The sequence below is a fragment of the Taurulus bubalis genome, assembly GCF_910589615.1.
Source record: "Taurulus bubalis genome assembly, chromosome: 14".
NCBI classification, from domain to species: Eukaryota; Metazoa; Chordata; class Actinopteri; order Perciformes; family Cottidae; genus Taurulus; species Taurulus bubalis.
The window spans coordinates 26448721-26469940 of NC_136602.1; the positions used below are offsets into that span (position 1 = coordinate 26448721).

At 42.4% G+C, this 21220-nt stretch overlaps 1 protein-coding gene across 1 annotated transcript in view; it reads right to left on the reverse strand.

Moving 5' to 3' along the window:
• smap1 (small ArfGAP 1) overlaps positions 1-21220 on the reverse strand; it is a gene marked incomplete at both ends in the record, with an annotated part of 87595 nt that overhangs the window by 15933 nt on the left and 50442 nt on the right. The window contains 2 exons of the mRNA XM_079229692.1: positions 3708-3823; positions 13134-13197. Coding sequence (XP_079085818.1) covers positions 3708-3823; positions 13134-13197 — 180 coding nt within the window. The remainder of the gene's footprint in view (positions 1-3707; positions 3824-13133; positions 13198-21220) is intronic.

Here is a 21220-nt window from a genome sequence, read left to right on the forward strand (position 1 = left end):
ACGAAGGGTAAGGAATGCGAAGAGGAGCAGGAGAAGCCTTCCGTGTGCAGATTCAAGGAAAATAAATCCGTGTGAGAGAATTAATGGTGAGTGGCAGTAGAGAGAGGGAAGGGAACTGGAAGGACAGGGCGAGAGAAGCCATCCGGATAATAATGGAACATAGCAACTGTGAAGAAAAGACGTGGACGTGAGAAGGTAGACCATTACGGGAGAGTAGAAAAACCATGTTGTGGTGGAGCAATGTGAATACGTGGTACTACTTATGTAAAACATACTAAGTCACTTATAAGTCTCCCAACTAGTCAGATACCCTCAGCATCCCTTGCAATCACTGCTGTGGTGTTGCCCTACACTGTTTTGATGAGTTAATAAAGCTGCTGAAGCCTCATGAAAAGAAAAACAACGTAAAGCCAATTGATGAACTCCCTTAATGGACGCAGCGTTGTTTTGGGGACATTGGCAGCAGAAGTCTGGGGGTTGATGTCTTTCAATTGTAACTGGACAAACGAGACGGCAATCGAGTGCTTCTCCGTTTTGCAGTTAGAGGGCAAAGGTGTTCTTCATAAGAAATGATTTACATCGGTCGAGATATTAGGAAGCCCAGAAGCTGCTGTGACCGTTGCTATACCTGCCAAGCTTCCCAATCTATCACCGCAGTTTCCAATGATAACGCTGATGTACCACTCAAAGTGCATGGCAATCTAAGAAACAGTGGGCTCAGCTCTACAGCTAGATAATTCACATGAAGTTGACTGCACACCGTTTCTGTATTAATAATGTCTTACAGCTGGCTAATACGAACCATGAAGACGCTCTCAGCTTTGTATTTTATGTCAACAAACATGAAATCATTATAACTGAGCATGATGGTAAAAGGATAAAAGGCTAAAGCTAACAGCTAATACCTTTGTATAAGACGTGGGCATAATAGACCATAAAGCAGGGTATGCTTTAGGGTGGGGCTACCTTGTGATTGACAGGCCGTCCATGGCGTTGTCCGGTCTGGGAGTTGTCCGTGTTTTTGTCTTTCAACTTCAACTCTTTCAAAGTGTATTTTCAGTTCATGATCGCCTACAAATGTCTTGTTCAGCGTTCAGTGGTGCCAGATGTGACCTCTAGCGTCACATCTGGTTACAAAGAGCCAAGATGGCCGAGCCAAGGCGGTAAAGGCCACAAACCATTGGCTGACATCACAGTGACTACATCCACTTCTTTGATATTGTTTATGACTATTACATGAAGATTAGATCAAACCAAAAAATACACAAAACTAGCTCATGTTTACAATGTTTACTGAAGGAATACATCTAGTGAGAAGTAGAGTCCCCTGCTGGTTATCACAAAGATAGCAAGTTTAAAAGGCACTTCCTCATTAGCTTCACTTTTCAGATCCGGAGGTTGGCGACCTAGTTAGCATCGTCAATATATCACTATACATATTCAAATATATAATTCTATATATTACATTCGGTCATGTGAGGCATTCACGGTTGTTTGTTTTCAGGCACTTCTGCGTTATTAAGCAGCAAGCTGGATATACTGGAACTTAGAAAAGGTCTGAGACTCCCAGTGGTAATTACGGCTTGGGTGTTGACGTAAACACTATTTACAAGTCAGAAAGCGTTATTTGCGGTAATTACCATATGGCATGAACACTCACTGCATTGATAACAGAGGCAAGAGGGGGGAGTTCAGGACTAATGGATTTATGGAGATGAGCAGAGGTGCGAGGCGCACATGTAGCTGAGGTGAGCGTGGACGGAGATTAGAGGGTAAGTGGGGAGCCTGTAGTGTCAGAGGGGCAGCTTGCAGTTACAGCAGCCCATAATTGTTCGTCATGCCTGGGTCCCCAGGGAGCCACAGCCTGGTGGGCTCCCTGGAGGAGGCCCTGAGATGTGTGTGTGTGTGTGTGTGTGTGTGTGTGTGTGTGTGTGTGTGTGTGTGTGTGTGTGTGTGTGTGTGTGTGTGTGTGTGCGTGTGTGTGTACCAGAGTAAAATATACAACTTGAAACCTGGGAATAGCTCAGACTGAAAGAATGAACTTTCAACCCAAGGAATGGAGGTCACTCTGCATTTGTACTTGGTGTGTGTTTTGTGTGTCTTCTCTGAAATGCATAGCATGTCTCCTGTTTGTTTGTGTTTCTTTATCCCTGAATAGAAAGTGTGCAACCGCATCCTGTACGCATCGACCGAGTCTGAGAGTTTAGACACGCGTCCGCATGAATGCGCGTCCTCATTTCCAGCAGAGTCGAGGTCAAAGGTCACACTTTGGGGGACCACAATGGCGTTTAAAACTCAGCACTGCGCCTTGAAAATGTTTAATTCAACCAGCCGCACTCAGTCCGTTGAGACTAGCTGCTGAAGGAGCGACGGGAGGAAGGAAAAATGAGTGAGGACAAATATCTGGAAATACAATTCTTTCTAAAAAAAAAGAAAATTCCTCTCTCTCTTCTTATTCAGACAAACACCCAGTTTTAGTTGTATTTACCCAGAAAATAAAGGTCATCCAATATGGTTGCTGACACTCATGGAGCACACAACTCCATCGAGGCTCTTTCCATCATTCCATCGCGATATTTTCAAATATCTGGGATTTCGTTTTTGACTTTTTTATTTATATAACTTATAAATCAGACCTGTATTTGAATATGTATTGAACAAGGTTAGTTTGTGCCAAGCATAATCACACAATAAGTCTTATTTTTGTTCCAACACTTAAGGATCAGATGAAATGTTGCAGCTACTGTCGTTTGTTGTTGAGATCCTCAAAGAGTTAGCTTATTGAAACCAGTCAGCAACATTAACTTACCACGCTAGCTTTCTACAGAGACAAACTATCAAAGTTGGAGTAATATTTGGAGTACCATTACTCACTCGTTTTAAGATCTAATCATGGCACTCAAAAATGCTGGATGGTGCTGTCCATGTATGGTACGAACAAACTTTTCGTCACTGATGTCTGACAATGCAGTTCGCTAAAAGTAGGCTATGTTTCTCACATTCTATGTAGACATAGGATTCATTTTATACATTATATTATGCTTACGCAACAATTATTTGGTTTACAGGCCATACCTGATCAAAGAAAGTCACATATCAAACCAGACATCCTGTGCTTAAAGATTTATGATAAATACACTGACAGTCACACCCATAAAATGACGCTGACTGCTCTGCACGTTAGCTGCTAGGCAAATCAGCTAGATCGTTAACGTGGGAAACCCTGTTTTCAAAGGCATGCTAAATGTTACAATGGTGCTTTTTTCAACTGTCTTTGGCCAAACACAAGTAACACAGTCACCAGTGAGCAGAATGCACATAAACAAGAACACAGCCAAGAGTTTCTGTGACAGTTGTCATTTTAATCCTGCAAACTTGTGGGTGGGCAACTCAAGCCTCTTACAGCTTGTTCGATTTGCTCTTTGCCCCTCCGTATTTGACTTATTCCTTCTCAATTTGCCATTTTGCACGGCTTTGACAAAAAGCAACATACAAGTGTTTTGTGCGTGTAGTCCTTTCACATATTCCCCGACACCATGTGTTATTTGGTCAGCTGCATTCAGTTTAAAGGAGGTTTAAAAGTGTATGGTAATACCTATTCTAAATTCTTTATTTGGGTTATGCCTGCGTCTGCATCATGGGAGTCCCTGCATGTTGCATTCTGCCTGTGGTGATAAGCAGAGGATGAAAGTGTGTGTGTTTGTTACCTGCTGTGTGTTGTTGGAAGAGGGGAGAGGGTTGGAGACCATTGGTCCAAAGATGTCCAGTTCATCGCCAATTGGTGCAGCATCACCCAAGCCCCTCCCACCCCCCTCTGGAGCGTCTGAGAGAGAGAGAGAGAGAGAGAGAGAAAGAGAGAGAGAGAGAGAGAGAGAGAGAGATCAGATTCTGAGACTCATACCAAAAGCCTGGCCTGTTAGGACATTTGAATACATTTTTCATACAACTCATGGCACATTTCTTTCTGCACTGAAAAACCCTATTTAATTCACACAACATTTACCCTGCTGTTTTAATTAAAGTATGAGAATTACAAATGGAGTTTCATGAAGTCAGAAACAGAGTGAAAAGGGAAGGCACTGGCACACATAGGAATAATTTAATCTGACCTTTACGTGCAAATGCAAGGCTATTTATACAATTCAAGCATTTTCAAAACGCCCCGCACAGCTCAATTTGAAATTACCACACTAGATAATTGGAACATCCTCAAGAAAAATTCTTATGACTGCACTCCTTCCGTACTTCGCTTCACCCTGAAAAGGATTTCATTCAAGCTTCTCCATTTGCCCTTGGAAAAGTAACTGTGTGTAGCTGCAAAAATATTTGACATTGTGTCAACCAGCTGGTTTAGCTTTGGGTGTCTGTATTTAATTTCAGTTGGATTAACAACAGTTCTAATATGGTACCACTCCATAAACATGCACTGTCTGTGAGCAATAATTCAACTCTGAAATGAATACACCTTTTTAACTGCAGACATTTTGAGATGTCGCAGAAAGGGCAACAATAATTACTGATGGCTGCGTTGCATTTCGGTGAGCCAGCTCCAGGGCACTGGTATTGTGTTTGTTTGACTCTGGCATGGCTTATTGCTGCATCCGTATGGAAATGAGCCATCCGTATTGTTATTAGTTGCGTCTTTGTGTCTGCTGTGAAAGGGTCCATTGTCCGTGCTGGCTCTCTGACATTGCCGTCTAGGACCCAGACTTGGAACAGAGCTCATCGATGAGAGTACCAACAAACTGTTCTTCTTGACAAAATGTATGCTGTGGAAAAAAAGTATTAAAAGTCAGTGTGGTGGTGAAGGTGTGGTTGGGCTCAGCTGCAGAGGGAGGTATGGGAGGTGGCTCAGGGAACAGTGCTGGGAAGATGCCTAATTGGCCTCAGCGGTAACTAATGGCGGCTAAGGCTCATGGGGATGGGTGGTCGTCCTGCAACCACAAGGTAGCTGGTTCAATCCCCAGTCTCCCCATAGTACGCATGTCCCCCACTGCTCCTAAATTGCTATGGATGGGTTAAATGCAGAGAGCAAATGTCATGTATGTATGTAAACATTTTATGTAATATGATGACAATATGATGACAAAACCTTTACCATTTATCGATCGAGATTTCTTTTGGTGCGAGTGGCCTAGTTTTGGAGATATCGGCCGTAGAGATGTCTGCCTTCGCTCCTTTGGAATTGGAATAGCGCCAAAAAGATTCATTTGAAAATCTCAAATGTCCAAGTGACGTCTCTTTCCAGAAATTAGGACTCGGTTACTCCAGATAATCCACTGACCTTGTTGTGAGCGGTTTCATGTGGGAACTATTAGTCCTCCCCTGAACGACACCTGCCAACCGCATTACAGCATAGAAGAAAGTTTGCATTTACTGATGCGGCTTAGCCGTAATGTTAGCTAGCTCAGTGGTGCTAAGTGAGCTAGCAGTGACGAGTATAGACGCATCCTTCTGATCTCTACGGCCGATATATCCAAGACTCGGCGACTCGCACCAAAAAACACAATCTAGAATCTAGAAGAGGAAAGATATGTAGTTATGATTTTGGTGGTGGACTGTCCCTTTAAACGCTGATACACCTCTTGACTTCAAGAATAGTTTAGTTTAGTTTGTATTTGTTCGAGATGGACAATGTACATTGATGAACACTTTAAATTAAAATGTAAATGCACCCAATTACAGCCGCAAGGCTGATTTCCATTGTCTGTCCCCCTGCCAGATGTACAGGCTGAGTGTGAGAGGAAAAGGTCATGCCAAAGTGCAGTAGTAATAAACTACAATCAATTATAGTCTGCAGCTGACAATACACAACAGTTCGATAATAAAAAGTTAACAATGGATAAAAAGGAATCGCATATATATATATATATATATATATATATATATATATATATGTATATATATATATATATATATATATATATATATATATATATATATATATATATATATACATATATATATATATATATATATATATATAAAAGAAACAAAAGAAAATATCACAGTGTAAGGAAGACATTTCGCCTTCATCAGATCGCACACAGATATATTGCACATAAGGGCTTTAATTAATTTGCACATTTAAAGTTTCATTCATTCATACAACATTAATACGTCACCTGTCCATGACAGCACTAACACTGCTAACCCAGGTAAAACTATCTATGTGCACACGTTTGGCTGGACCACAGCCATCCCTTCATGTGCTTTTTAAAGTGCTGAAGGTTGTCTCTCCCTAACAGAGGATGGTGATGTGGTCCAGAGGGCGCCGCCTTTGACGGACAGAACCGTCTCACCCAAGGCGGTGCGCCTGTGTGGGATGACAGCCGCCTCTGTCGGAGGCTCAGGTGACTCTAGTCAGGGCCGCAGACGGGTCTCTGTTTGATGGACTCGTTCAGCGGAGGAGGTGCCAGACCATTTAGGGCTTTGTAAATGATGCTGGCTTCTTTAAGGCTGATAAGGTTGTTAAAACTTAAAAACGTGTGTTTGTTCAGGATGTGGCAGTGATGATGGGTTCGCGGTTTCTTGTCAAAGACTTTGAGTGCTCTCTTATACAGAGATTCTACGGGTTTGAGTGTTGCTGTGCACATGAGTGACCAGCTGGTCAGACAGTACACTAAATGTGCTAAAAGATCATCGAGTGCAGGAATGTTCTGTCTGCGTTCTGTCAAGCTGTTTCTGATGTGCCTGAAGTTTAGTAGGTTGACTTTGATGTGGGTCGCTACCTTTTTGACATGGCTCTTGAAGGTCAGGGTGGAGTCTGGAGTTACCCCATGGTACTTAAACTCTGTTACAAAGTCTAGCTCTGTTCCCTTTACAAATATGGTCGAGTGTGTTATTTTCTGGGCACATTTGGAGAAAATCATACATACAGTTTTTTTAGTATTCAACAGGAGGCAGGATTTAGTGAGCCAAGCCTGGACCTCAGACATAGCGGATGAGAGGATGTGTAAAGCTTCTTGGTTGTTTTTAGCTGATAAAGATTACAGCATCATCCACGTACATCTGTGTATGTATATTCTAACAGGAGTTGGGTAGTGTGTTAATAAACAGGGAAAATAAAACACCTACAGGACATTCAAGACAGGGAGACCTGGAGATATGGAATAGTTTACCATATTGTTATTGTGTGCAATTATTTACTCTCTTTTGCATTTACCACGACAGCACCGGCGGTAATGACAACTTCTATAGTTCACAAAAAAGTCCAACCTTTTGAGAAATACTTGTATTTTGCTTCCCCAGGGTGAGATGAGGAGACCAATCGATAATAATTTCCCAATCTGTGGGCTTTGCACGGTCCCAGTCTCAGGATGTGGTTAGCCTAGCTTAGCACGAAGACTGGAAAGCAGGGTGACGCAGCTATCCCGGCTTACTTAATTAGCAAATTGAGAGCCTTATTCGATGGTTACTGTCCCAAGAAAACGAAATAAACCGTTCGCTGCAAGTCAATTTCAAGCATTGTAGTTTCTAACAGGCATGTGTTGTTTCTTGTTGAGCTCAAAAATACTGAGCTAAATTGTAAATATAGCTGATCTTTAAGCAGTTACTGTACGGTAATCTGAGAGACGGCAAGAGGGAGACGGTGATGGAGAGGCAGACAGAGGGGAGGAGAGGGAGTGTGTGAAAGGGAGCAGTGTGTGTGTGTGTGTGTGTGTGTGTGTGTGTGTGTGTGTGTGTGTGTGTGTGTGTGTGTGTGTGTGTGTCTGTCTGTCTAAGTGCCAGCGAGCAGCAGAGGTCATTTATATAACCACAATGATGAAACATCCATAATTTAGCCCTTTTAAAGTGTGAACAAGACTGCGCTCCTTCAGCCAGACAGCAGCGTTACAGGGAAAGCCACTCACTGGGGGAAGGCGAGCAAAGACCACTCAGCATCCTTCTGAACCACTTACCAAAACTCATTTTCAAAGAACTACTTTGATAGCGACATCTTCCGCCCTAATTATTAAACTTTGAGTTTCTGCCCTCCATCCATCTCGCGATGCCTTCAAAGCCCATCCGAGGCAAATTTGTGATTTGTCGAAATTGGGCTATAAGAATAAATTGTACTTGATTTAACTAGGCTATATGAGCTGGGCTTTTATTTTGACAGTTAAGTCACCTTGTAAATTGCTGCTTGAAGAGCGAAGCCTATTACGATTATTACTTTTGGAGCCGACAAGAATGACGGGTGCCAAGGTTTCGTCACATTGCCACGTTTTCAAATGCAGAGAGAAAGAAAATAGGATTTCACGTGCATCAATTACCCCTCTTACCCCTCTTGCCCCTCTTGCCCCTCTTGCCCCTCTTACCCCTCTTGCCCCTCTACTCTCGACTACTACGACCCCGAGCCCCCACTTCTCTGAGCAAACGCTCATTCACTCATTGCCATGGAAATGAGCCGCAGGGAGAAAAAAGGGCCCATCATCATCATCATCATCATCATCATGGCTGCCATGTCGGGCAATGAGCCCACTGTCCTTTTATTATGGGATGGAGCCGCTTCTTGAGAGCGCTCTTAGCTTCACCATGGAAACAGACCCGCGGTTCAGGGTGTGTGTGTGTGGGGATTTGATAAGCACCCCGAGCCCCTTCACCCCGAAGACACACACACACACACACACACACACACACACACACACACACACACACACACACACACACACACACACACACACACACACACAGAGCTTCTCAGTATCTTCAATGAATACAGCGACCTCATTCAGTGGGAGGCTGTCACATTAGGGACTTGGCTGCCTGCAGAAAGGGCTAAAATATTGTATTTGATTAAGCAAGAATTGCTCATTGATTCTAACGCAATATCGTGATTAGATTTCACACAAACGCACAAGAAAAATCATGTTTATCCATCCAATCTGTCTTTAATGTGTTTGTTTTCCCCAAAACACAAGTCATAACTAGCGAGGGATTCTGGGAGTCCAGTTGGTGAGCGATATAATTAGGGACGTGTGGAAAATACACAACATGTTTCTGGTGATATGTGTTGATAAAGGTGAACAGATAATGTGATCCTATATAGTTTATACTGTGATGTTTGTGTTTCGATGCTGCAGGAAAACCGCCCGTATTTCCACAATTTGGAGAGTTAACCGATTATGTAACCGGTGAGAATTCCATGCAAACAAACATCAACCGATGTTTGCTTTTTTATTTTTAAAGGTTGGTTAGCACAAAGTAGATGATAATGACACTTTCTTGTTTGTAGTAAGAGCTGCGCTAAGTGAGCAGCTCTTATGTGATGTGCCAGAAGCCCCAGCTTCACGGCACATCATCAATTGATTTTAGCAATTTGATAAATTGCTCATTTAAATTTGCAGCACTAATCAACTAAGGAAGGTTCTGCATGATTATCTAATTGTGTGGCCCTGTCTTGTGTAGGGGACTATGGGTAGCGTATCAATTTTGAACACGACTAACTTTATCATATTAATAATAAGAATAATACTTTAATTGTATATAGTGCTTTTCAAAATGCTAATATAAGTTAATGTTATTGATGCTTATTCCTATACTTGGAAATGTTGTTTTTGTAATGAATGAAATATAGTAGTGTTTCTTCAAAATACCACGAGACATTTTTCTCCTCTGGCCCCCACAAACAGGACTTTTGTCCAGGAGGCCGCTGTTCGTGTCCCGTGTCAGTCAAGTTAGCGTCATTCACACACCTTTCCTAAACCTAATTAGGTGGTTTTGTTGCCTTCCTGACGACAGACAGCTACGGTGCATGTAACGCGTGGTAACGCCACGTCCAAAGCTGACACTAGAGGAGTACCTAGACTCCTAGAGCGTCTTCGTTTGAAAGGCAGTGTGTTGGAGTTTGACGAGTTAAGAGTAAGAACGGGTTGTGTTTACCGGTTCTGTCTCCTCTTGCTCTCTGTGATCAACTGTACCGTGTTCTAACAGACCAAACTCTGTTTGATTCTTCTTACTTACTATTTTCTGTTTTGGATTGCAGGCAACTGAATTAATCTAAAACCGTGATTTAATTGCAGTTAATGAAGACCGTTTGACAGAAATCTGCATATGAATGCAAATCTGTTAACATTGACCAGCTCACGCAAGAGTCTTGCCCCGGAAATCCATTATTTGGATATTAGTTGGCTTCTCCGGTTCCCCAGAGGCTAAAATCGCCATCAGACCAATAGCCAATGGGTCTGAGATTGGGCAACTCTTTTAATGTTGCACTGAGAAATTGGTCAAATCAATAAATGGATGATTTTGAAGTCGAAAAATCTAAGTCTTTAAGTGGCGCTAAGGAGCAATGTTTCCCGAGTTGGCCCGGGTTTTGTTTGTACCATGAAAGCATACAAGGAGACAGGAACATGACACACGTTCCTGTTCCAGCTTCCCACCGATCCCCTGACCAACAGTTGGTGCCAGCGATGTGCCAAGAAACATGGCAACGCACCGACGAAGGAGGCTGCTGGCAACAGCACATGGACGCAAACAATGCATGGGGGAAATATTTTAAATAATCGGCTTTACAAATATAGCCCACTTGGCGTCGTAGCACATTGAAGTGCGTCGCATACATTGCCGATGAGCTTCATTGTTTTGGCGGACCCAGCTCTAGTCTTCGCCCATTTTTCTTTCTTTTTTTGTTGCAAAATATAAATACCATGCATTTACCGTGCAATATCATGCATTTAGAAAATGTTTGGAATGAGATAAGATAAGTGAATGGAGACAAAAACTGAGCAACAATACAATTTGTCTTTCACCCAATCAACAATATCAAGAGGAAGAGTCACCTAAATATTTCAACCAAAGGTAAAGCTGGGACCAAAACAAGGACAGCTGCTGCTAGAATAGAGGAGACAACATGGAGGAGGAATCCTGGTTACTCTCTCCGTCTGGACTCAAGTGTGGACTCGGCGTGTCGGGGACATTACAGCAGGGAAAAGCCGAGGTGGAAGTGGAAGGGACGTAGAGACAGAAACAAACAGACAGGGGTGCTCCATCAAGAGAGGTTTTTATAAATCGATTCAATGGCTCCTGAGGAGATCTATTTCTGGCAGGATGGAGCATCTCTGAGACAGCATTCATCATCACGGGACAGCAAAGCTGAAAACAAAAACCTGAGATAAATAGAAACATTTAGTTTTAAGTGTCAAAAAGAAGCCTTTTTAAATGATAGATTATAAAAAAATAAGAACGAATTGATTTTAAAATGCTTATCTGGCTGGTCTCACAATATTGTTCATGCTTTCATTCCAGCGCAGCCTGTGAGCCGAATCAGACTGAACAGAGGAGCAAAAAACACAGCGTAAAAGACCCAGAGACACGGTTGGATTGATGGAGGAACGCGTGTGTGTGTGTGTGTGTGTGTGTGTGTGTATGTGTGTGTGTGTGTGTGTGTGTGTGTGTGTGTGTGTGCTGAAGGCGTACTGCCACAAATTTGACTTATCGATTACGTGTGAAATCTCATCCACTTGACGTGGCTGCGAGGTGTGTAGCATTGGTTATTCATAGCAGGGCGTCTCACTCTTCCATGCTGTGGCCGGGAACATTTGATCAACGCCGGTTCCACCGGCTATTTCTTCTGTCAGCGCAGCTTCCCCCCTCTAATACAATGCAGCCTTGTATATGGAGAACCAGGTGATTGGATATTACACATTCATGGTGAAAAGAAACCAGAACCAACCCTGACCGGCTGTGTTTTTGCCGTTCTGGCATAAAAACAACACGACACTGGAAACGTCACAGGGTTGAGTCCAGCTCGTGACCTTCGCTGAGTGTCACAGCATTGGTGCCTTTGGCTCGTGTGCTGTTGTGTTCTTGAATTGGACACCAATGCACGCAGGAAGTGAACCGTCTGACAGCTACGGCTACAAACTCCTACAAAAACTGAATTGTTGATAGCTGTCATGGCAAAAGCAATCTCTGGGTCTTCATGAATGAAGACTTAGCAGTCTAATAGTTGCATCACCATCAGTGCTGGAAAAGAAATGTTTAAATCGAATCGTGGATTTGGAGAATCGAGACACTCCTAGTAAACTAAATGATGGGTTAAAACTAGATCATGTTCGATCCATTTGGAGCTTCTGAATGGTCCCCAGTTACTTTCCGTAGTTCAGCCACAGACTGTATCTAAGAAGTGGACGTCGTCATGCTGTATTGAAGAAGACTTGAAACTAGAGATTGAGACATAAACTCATGTTTACAATGTTTACTGAGGGAATACATCAAGAGAGAAGTCGGGTAATTTCCTCATAGACTTCTATACAACCGGAGGAGTCGCCCCCTAATGGTCGTTAGAGAGAATGCAGGTTTAAGACACGTGTCCACTGGCTTCACTCTTCAGAGTTCAACCAGGACGAAAGATTCTTGCTCTTTGCTGACTCATAAGTATTTGATGCCCCTCTTACTTCTTTTTCCTTTTTTGCTCTAAAATTACAAAGCCAAATAAATGCATGGAGCATGTACTTGTTTCCATCTCTTAAATCCACCTTTAGCTCCGTAGCTAAAGTCGTTTCCACACAGGTTTTTTCTTCAGGATTCGATTTCCGGTTCCCTGCTTTTGAGATGGCGAGTGATCATAAAACACTGACATGTGTCAACGTGCCATTCTTTTTTGTTCCTTTTCAGAATGAAGAATAAACCAGCTAAAGAGTACTTTCCCACAAACTAAATTCACAACTTTAATAGGATGTAAACAGATCCATAACGTAATCATTACGCTTCAGGCAACAAGTCTATTATCTACTCAGGGTGTAATATATCATTTTCATTTTCATTTTCATGTGGCATCGCCAGATTTCTCCCCAAAAACCCAACCCGTCATTTTCCCTTTTTTTGAAATATACCTTAAATCATAATTAGAAAGAGCAGAACATGGCTGAACCATTGTGTGGATGCAACTGTAGTTTGCTCACAGTCGTGCCTGAAGTCACGATGATGTATTAACTGCCAGGTAATAAGTCATCAAAGTGGAACAAAAGGTCTTTGTACACGACTCAAATACAGCATGGCAGCGTTAAACCTTTCCCTTACAACGAGCCACAACATTCAACCTGCAATTATTACAATATCAATGGAGAAATGTTATTACATCACCCAGCGTAATTGGTTTCAGTGAAACATCTGACACGTGAGTGAACAGTTTGACAGTCGCGTCTTACCCAGGCCCAGCAGGTCCACGGCCGGCTCTGCGCTCTCCTTGGGACCGGCTTTACACTCTGACTGCTGGGAAACACAAAGAGAAAGGAGAAAATGATTTAGTATGATGCCCAATTTGCCATATTTTCTGTGTGTTTTCAGTCTTGTATTATTATAGACACTGCAATTATGTGCAAGGACTTAACCTGTCTATGTAAGTTTCAATACAGAAAACCAATGCTGACCCCAAATAAAGTATAATACATAAGTATATTCGATAGTCAATGTCATCCACGGGCCATATGCCTTCCTATATATATATATATATATATATATATATATATATATATATATATATATATATATATATATATGTATATATATATATACACACACAGTATGAACCCATTTATCTTGCAGATTTAATTTGATTTTCACACCCAATGACAGAAAAGAAAACTGTCAATGGCAACATGGATAATCTCTGACCGATGGCTGAAAGGTGTCACCAGCAAATATGTGTATTTTACTTCAGTGTTAAACTGCCATGTCGATACCATTTCTGATAGGCAATCATTTTAATGGAGTTTTGAAATTGAAAGTAAATACAGGGAGCAGAATGGGAGGGATAGATAGTGGGGGAGGAATAGGAGGGAGGGAAAAACAAAAGGGAAGACAAAGAGGGGAATGAGGAAGAGGGAAAGATTAAAAGTCAAAGAGTAGGAGAATGCGACAGGAGGATGAAGAGGGCAGGGTGAGGTGAGATAGAGATATAGTGAGATTGGAGAGAATAATGTGGTGTGAGAGAGAGGCGGGTGGGGGAGTATTAAAAGGTTAACACACGGGCCATGAGAGATCTACAACGCTGGTAACAAACCCAATTTCCCCCAACAAAAGATCGATGGACCACATTAAATTCAATGTCGTTCCAATCCAAGGCAATGAAAACAATTACCGTGTCCACGCCTAATCAAGAATGCATTGGCTGTGAACTGATGTGTGTTGGGACTGCAGCAAAGCTCGTACAGAGGCCGCATGCATAGCAGCAGGATGGTTGTTGTGTACAGCAGCAAAAAGGTTGGTTGGTGCTGTTCATTAATGGATCTGGTTATGAAATATGGATTTCATGAGATAGTGTGGATTTTAGTCCCATAAAACTACAAAAAGATTCCTCTCCAACCAAGCTGCATAGTCAATGTTTTCTTTGTACATCTAATCAATATCAGTGTCCAACAATATTATGAGTCAAGGGATTGACCATTAGAGCCAATTATTTTAGTATATAGAGAGAAAAAAAGGATATTTGAATATAATTATTTGTGGAAATTCTAAAATAATTTGATCGAATCCCGTTTACATGCAGATCGGATGATCAGTTGCGGCATTGAAGTGGAAGTGACAGGGGTCATTATTTTATGTGTAATGCAATCAGGCCTGACGTAAACATTGCTTTCTTAATTTTGGAATACTCAATTCTGTTTTTGTAGTGAAATAAGATCAAATAAGATAATCCTTGGGGAAATTACAGTATTACAGCAGCAGTGCACACAAGAAAATAAAAGAGGTACAAAATCAAGTAATATAAAGTAAACAGTAAAACAGTAATTAAAAAAAAACAGTAAAGAAGGACATTAAATATACAGACTGAATAAAACTTTTTTTTAAAGTATATAAAAGTACTTAAACGTATTGCACGTAAAATAAATTGTGCACCAATCTTGAAAATTAACACAATGTAAATAGTAAATAGTAATATATATGTATAAAGCATATAATTGAATAGATCTTTTCTACTACAAAAGAAAGCAATGTTTACATCAGGCCTGATAAAAGAATGACCGCTGTCACTTCTATGTATAAAACATAGGATTGAATAGATCGGCCCCATTACCACAGATACTCGATCCAAAGTCAAAGTCAGTAACCCCTGATATCTGAATAAAATATATATTTAAATAACGACGTCAAGAATAAAATTGTGCAATACCAGTACCAATACCCATTCCAATAACTCAACTCTTTTCCCCCTGAAATAAAAGTCCATGAGGTTGATCTCTTAGAATCATTCAAAACAAGGTGAGGCCATTGCTGTGGCACTAAAAACAAAGACCCACAATGGCTCAATTAATGTACTTTATAGAGGAATCACTGAATATTACAATAAAGGAAACTATTATGAGAGTGACATTTTGCCGATAGCCCCAGTACGGATATGACAAATGAGATTGGTGCATCCTCAAGCCGAAAACTATCCTTAAGATGTAAGGTAAACAGAATTATAATCCAAAACATCTAAACACCTTACAGCACAATGGAAGCTCACAGACATCATTATCAGTCAAACCGCCATACAAAATTCTCCTTTCGAAAAGCCAACATTTGGAGCATTGGCAGGGTGAGTGCAACCAGAATTGGAATTTCTATTGTTGGCACGGCTGTCCATTTGATTACCAACATTTCAGACCGTGAGCAGCGTCACTAAATTGAGATTTCATACCCTTCCAGTGCTACCTCCCACACAGCTGCTGTGAAACACGAGAAGAATGAAAGAAGGAAATCCAAAATGTCAGTCTGCATGAAAAGCTGATATTCCCCGCCCTACGAGGGGATTTGGATAGACGTGCTGCCAATATTGTTCTCCAAACACTCGCAGACCAGTTGGGCTTCCCATTAGTTATTGGGGATGACACCATGAGATGCAGTTGACAGACGGCGAGTGACAGACTGTGATTGAGTGTCAGGGACAGTTGTTTTTGACGACGGATAAAGAAAGTGCAATTGGAAGGGAGGCCAGCAATCGATAACCAAACCCATCTCTCCCCAACAGGTGAGTGTATTCAGGCGATGAGGGTGAAGCCACTGAGCAAACCGAACCCTCCGATGACTGCTGTCACATCAGATCGCTGTCAAAAGCTCACACCAGACAAAGCCATCAGCTGACGGCTGTCACACTGGATGTCTGGGTGGGGGCAGAGTCTGCTGTAAGCTCGTCCCTGATGTAACGGGCTTGGAAATAAAAGAACTGGGTGACAGCGAGGCACCGTTGAGTCCCTTCTATTATCTCTTATCATACAAAGTCGACAGCAAATACAATGGAATGCTGCATACATGAGTCCTAAACGGTCAGATTCATGCACTTCTGGTTCCCTCATCTCGACGTTTATTGAGTTGTGGTTTCATTTCGATGGTGGAAATTGTAAAGTAATGGTACTATTTAATAGATATGCAGAGCGGAGTGATCAGTGTGTGTGATATCGGAGGGGGGCGTGTTCAGTCCGCTGTCGGAGTCATACGAACCTGTCAGTCACCGTCTCGGTGTTGTGCTAATGTTGAGCTAATAAAGTTAGCCGAAGATACAATGGTCTCCTAAGCTTATTATACACATAACACTACAGAAATATGGTCTGTGGTTAACACACGCGGCTGTGTGGGATGTAGTACGTCAGTAAATACTCTTGTTGTGAATTTATACTTGTTTAGGTGTCTTAGAAGGTAGCTAACATTTGGCTAAATGAGGACTAAATGGCATCACTAGAACTTGAGTCCGCCTTTAGCTTAGTGGTGGTGACATTAGTGAGATCTTGGTGTAGTTTGTTTATATTATATCCAAACGGCAGCTTTTAACCAATTCACGTTTCAAAAATCAAAGTGTTGTTCATTTGTGAAGATTATCTAGCCAGAGAGCTTATTTTTCTACAATTATCCCAAATGGAAAATCCCGTTTGCTTATTGCGATGCTAACTTCCTAGTTAGCCTCTTTCTGTGTTAAGCTACTGTTAATGAAAGTCAACCATTTATGCCAATGTTTCAAATATAAATAAAGCTGAAAGGCTTTTACTGCGAAACATTTCTGCAGAACGTAGTACTGGTCTTTTTTTTACTCATTCCAATAACTTCCACTTTGCAGCTTTTATGTTTTTGTCATTTGGTGTTAAGATGGAGTCCCTGAGATATACTGAGGCGGGTGATCTTTAGGAGAGAGAGTGGGTTGTCCGTGACACAGTCTGAATGGGTGAATAACAATAAAAAAGGTAGAAAATAAATAAATAAAGTTCATTAACATTCAACTTCCTGCAAAGAGGTTTCACATTTATAATCATGGACCAGAAACACAGACTGGCATAAACAATATGTTGAGTTTACAATGTGGGCCATTATTTAAATGCTTTCACAAAAGTGAGTTATTATTGAGTCCCATCCAAGGTTATGAGGATAGTTGATCACTCACAATTTCCAACATCTCTCGATAAAGTCATTTTGAGATGTTTTCTGTTAAAAAATGTATGTCACGACCAGCATGCAAACAAACGCCAAGGGACACACGAGGCAAAGAATTAATCAAGATTGGGAGCTAGCTGCCAGAAATGGTAATACTGTATATAAATATTCATTAGGTTCATGAAACTAGACCTAAGATCCCTCGGGTACCTGTGGCATCCTAATTACATCAAAGCATGAGATAATGCTGTTATAAGAAGTGCTTGATGAGACGATAAGCCACACTTTGAAAGCAGGCAGCAGCTTGTGGTTCTGGCTTGTCTGCTTCTGCATGTGGCTTATATTAAGTGGAAACTACTGTGTGCCATCTAAAAAAATTAATAAAATGGAAACAGCACATGCACATCGAGGCTTGGCATTTAGTTGATATCCAACACATTCAGCATCTGCACAACAAAAGGTCACGCGATGTGGAAGGGAAGCTGCTGTTGAGGCAACGGGGTGACATTAGAATAATGAGCAAATAATATGCTTTTCATGGTGAGATTTGAAGGACAGGTTTCTCAGACGGGAATCACCCCGAGCTCAGCCTGGAACTGAGGGCGATAAGACAAGATAGGATACAACTGTATTTATCACAGGGAACGTCTTGTGCCAGAGTTTGATTAAAGATTAAAACAGAAGAATAACGGCACAAAAAAAATATATATATATATTTAAAAAAAAAGAGTAATACTTATTAATAATTATAAATTATAACAACAAAAGACTAAAAACCGCAAGTAGAAATATATTTGATGAATATGGCATAAAACAGGAACTTGCTCAACCCTTGCTTTTATTCACTTCCAATTGCTTGAAGAATAAAACGAATATCTATTCATCACTCAATGAATAGGCAATCTAAACCGCCTGACCCCGTGCGCACAAAGACACACACTCAGGTCAGCGGAGCTCTCGCTCGCTCTTTGTTTGGGCACAATTATGTTCAGTGAAGTGAGTCATAATTAAAACTACATGTGCACTACTTGAACGTACTGATTGTTCATTTTAGAAAAAGTGGAGACGAAGACACACCCCGGTCATCGTCAACGGAGCTGAGGTGGAGCAAGCGTCACAACCAACCTGACTCGGTCCTCACACGTCTCCACCAGGTGAAGAAAGCTCATAAACGGCTCGATTTCTTGAGCAAAGTTAAGAAGGCAAAATTCCTGTGCCAAGTTCTTACAGAGGAGCGATAGAAAGCATCCTGACTGGAAACACTGCAAACTGGAATGAGATGTGCACGGCCAAGGAACCGCTATCTACTGAGCATCACTAACATTGGTGACATGAGCTGCCTGCAAAGAGCTCAAAGGATATTAAAAAGACAAAAAACACCCTAGACACGACCTGCTCAGCCTGCTGCCGTCTGCAAAGAGGTACAGAAGTATCCGCTGCTGCACCACTAGACTTTAAAACACTTCCTCAAGCTGAGTCACTCCTTCATTCATCCTCACACATTATATACTTGTGTTTTGTTACGTTTGCAAAATCGACAGTACTTTGTACTTTGAATTATACCCAAAAAATACCCCCCCATCACGCAGGTTCATTGCAGGTGGGAGTTGGGTCTGATGAAGTATCTTAATCTGTGTCAAACTGCAAAATGTCAATATTAGACATGTCGGTTTGTGCGATGAATGCCGAGAGAACCATCGAGCGAATAGAAACAAATATATGCAAGCGGAGAATTCCTCGACTCCTGCCATCCATCCACGGCTCTCGCCAAGCACCAGCTAACAGCTTTGATCTAAAAATATTTGTATCACCTTTCAAACCAACATCAGTCACTGGAACTCGGGGGAGCGCTCCATCACGGACTATACCCTCACACAAATGGTGAAAATGATGAAACGTGGAACCAGCAGAAAACACACACACACACACACACCCTTACAGAGAGGCTTGGCGACCCACTGAGACTGTACTCAGCCTCACAGAATCCCCCCGCCCTGCCTCGTACGCACGCAGAGAGGCTGAGAGATGAAACAAACGTCTCATCCTCTGAGGGGAGGGCAGAGCGAGGTGATGGAACAAACAAAGAGCGAGGAACAGTAATAGAGGGAGAGGGGGAAAAACAAATAGAGTGGAAGGAGACGGGAGATGAGGGCTGCAAATTGGTTAGTGGCGGACGCGAGAGGGAAAGACACGGAGGACAGGAAATAGAGGAGGAAGGAGGAAGAGCAGGCAGGAGGAGGATGAGGAAGACATTACACATCCAGCTGCAGACAGTGCGGCCGGAAAACTAGAGCAGAAGCTGCAGTAGTGCTGCTGGCAACTCTGGAGGTAGTCGCTCTGTAAATTAGTTGGGTTGGGATCACTCGGATGCTACACATCCACAATAAGAGATATACATATACATACACACACACCGGAGGCAATGCCTCCACACGGCTGGGCAGAGAGCCGACTGCCACATCCTCGCTCCCGGCTCTTCCAAACACAGACGATTGGGTCAGTGCCGCCGCCGAGCCACGGGTTGTGATGCTCCAGGTGCTCCTCTAGCGCCAGATGGCAAAGTCTTTTCAAAGTAAACTTCCGTCTTCACAGGAAGTTAGGGTGAGGCGAAGCGCGAGGCTGACCTAACAACCCAATTGACAAAAAAAAAGTCCTGCGTTTTTGTACCATCACACCGTCATGTATGGACTCGTTCTTGACGCTCCGACCATCCAACAATGTTCACGTTGGCAGTTCGTAGGAAGCGCGGTTTGTCAGTATCAGCTGATATTCTGAGGAGTTGGGAGCGAGCTGGAGTTGTGTTATGTCAAGGGGAACCAGAGCGTGGGGTCCGGAGGCCGTCATCAGAGGTAACCGCTGCGTTCCACATTCCACTTTGGGAAAACATAAGGAGGATCTGTATGCAACGTCCACTTAGAAGGTCGCGTTCAAGCAACAGCGAAGACGAGCCCAGCAGCAGTGCACAAGCGAGACGAAGAGCTGCAGAAGCACGAAAGCAGGAAGAAGGTCAGGTTTCCCTTTGGTTGTCCCGCAGACTTAGAGTACGTCGTCTGATCACCTTTTTCCCCCTCTGTTTGCTTATGAAGGGGCCTGGATCTGTTCAAAACTCATTCGTCACACAATCAGAAAAAACTGCGATGACAGATTTGAAACTTTGGGGAAAAGAAAGCAGCAGCAAATACCCTGCATTGATATTCAGGAATCAGAATAACCTGAACTCTGCAAACCCCGGCCCGTGTGCAACAACAATTCAGTCGTTCACTAATTATTCTGGATTGATTTAAATTGACTTTCAACTTTAGATTTTTCTCATGCAGAGTCTATCCACCGTCAAATCCACTCACCCCAGCTGTTTCCCATTAAAACCTACCTGGGAAGGGAGGGATTATGTCCCTTTAAGCTGCCAAAATACTTGCAATGTGTACAGGAAGCTCTGCGCTGACAGTAGCTTAACACTGAACGAAAACAACAGGAAGCAAGCAGCAAAGAAGACGTGATTAGAATGAATAAGTGAACGAGAGCAGCGTGAGAAAATAATCCAGATCACTAGGTGGGACTTGACTTATTGGTCTCATTTGCTAATAAATTAGGATCGCTCCTACTTTTCATTTCCTGATGTAGCTCCTTCCTGCACGGACGTGTGGAAGTGAAAGTCACTTTTATGCAAAAAAATAAAAGGAAAATAAAGTATTTCTGTTCAAAAGAGAAACCAAGAGCCGACAGAGCGACGACTACGACCAGGAACACGTCGTGCCGAGTTTACCGCGCGTGCCATTATTCGAGGTGCTGACTTTTATTCGACTTTGGCAGCAGCAGTCGTAGGAGCGACTCGTAACGCGACAGCAGCAGCGCGGTCCAACATGCAGCAGTCGTGGTTGAAGCGCTGCAAGGA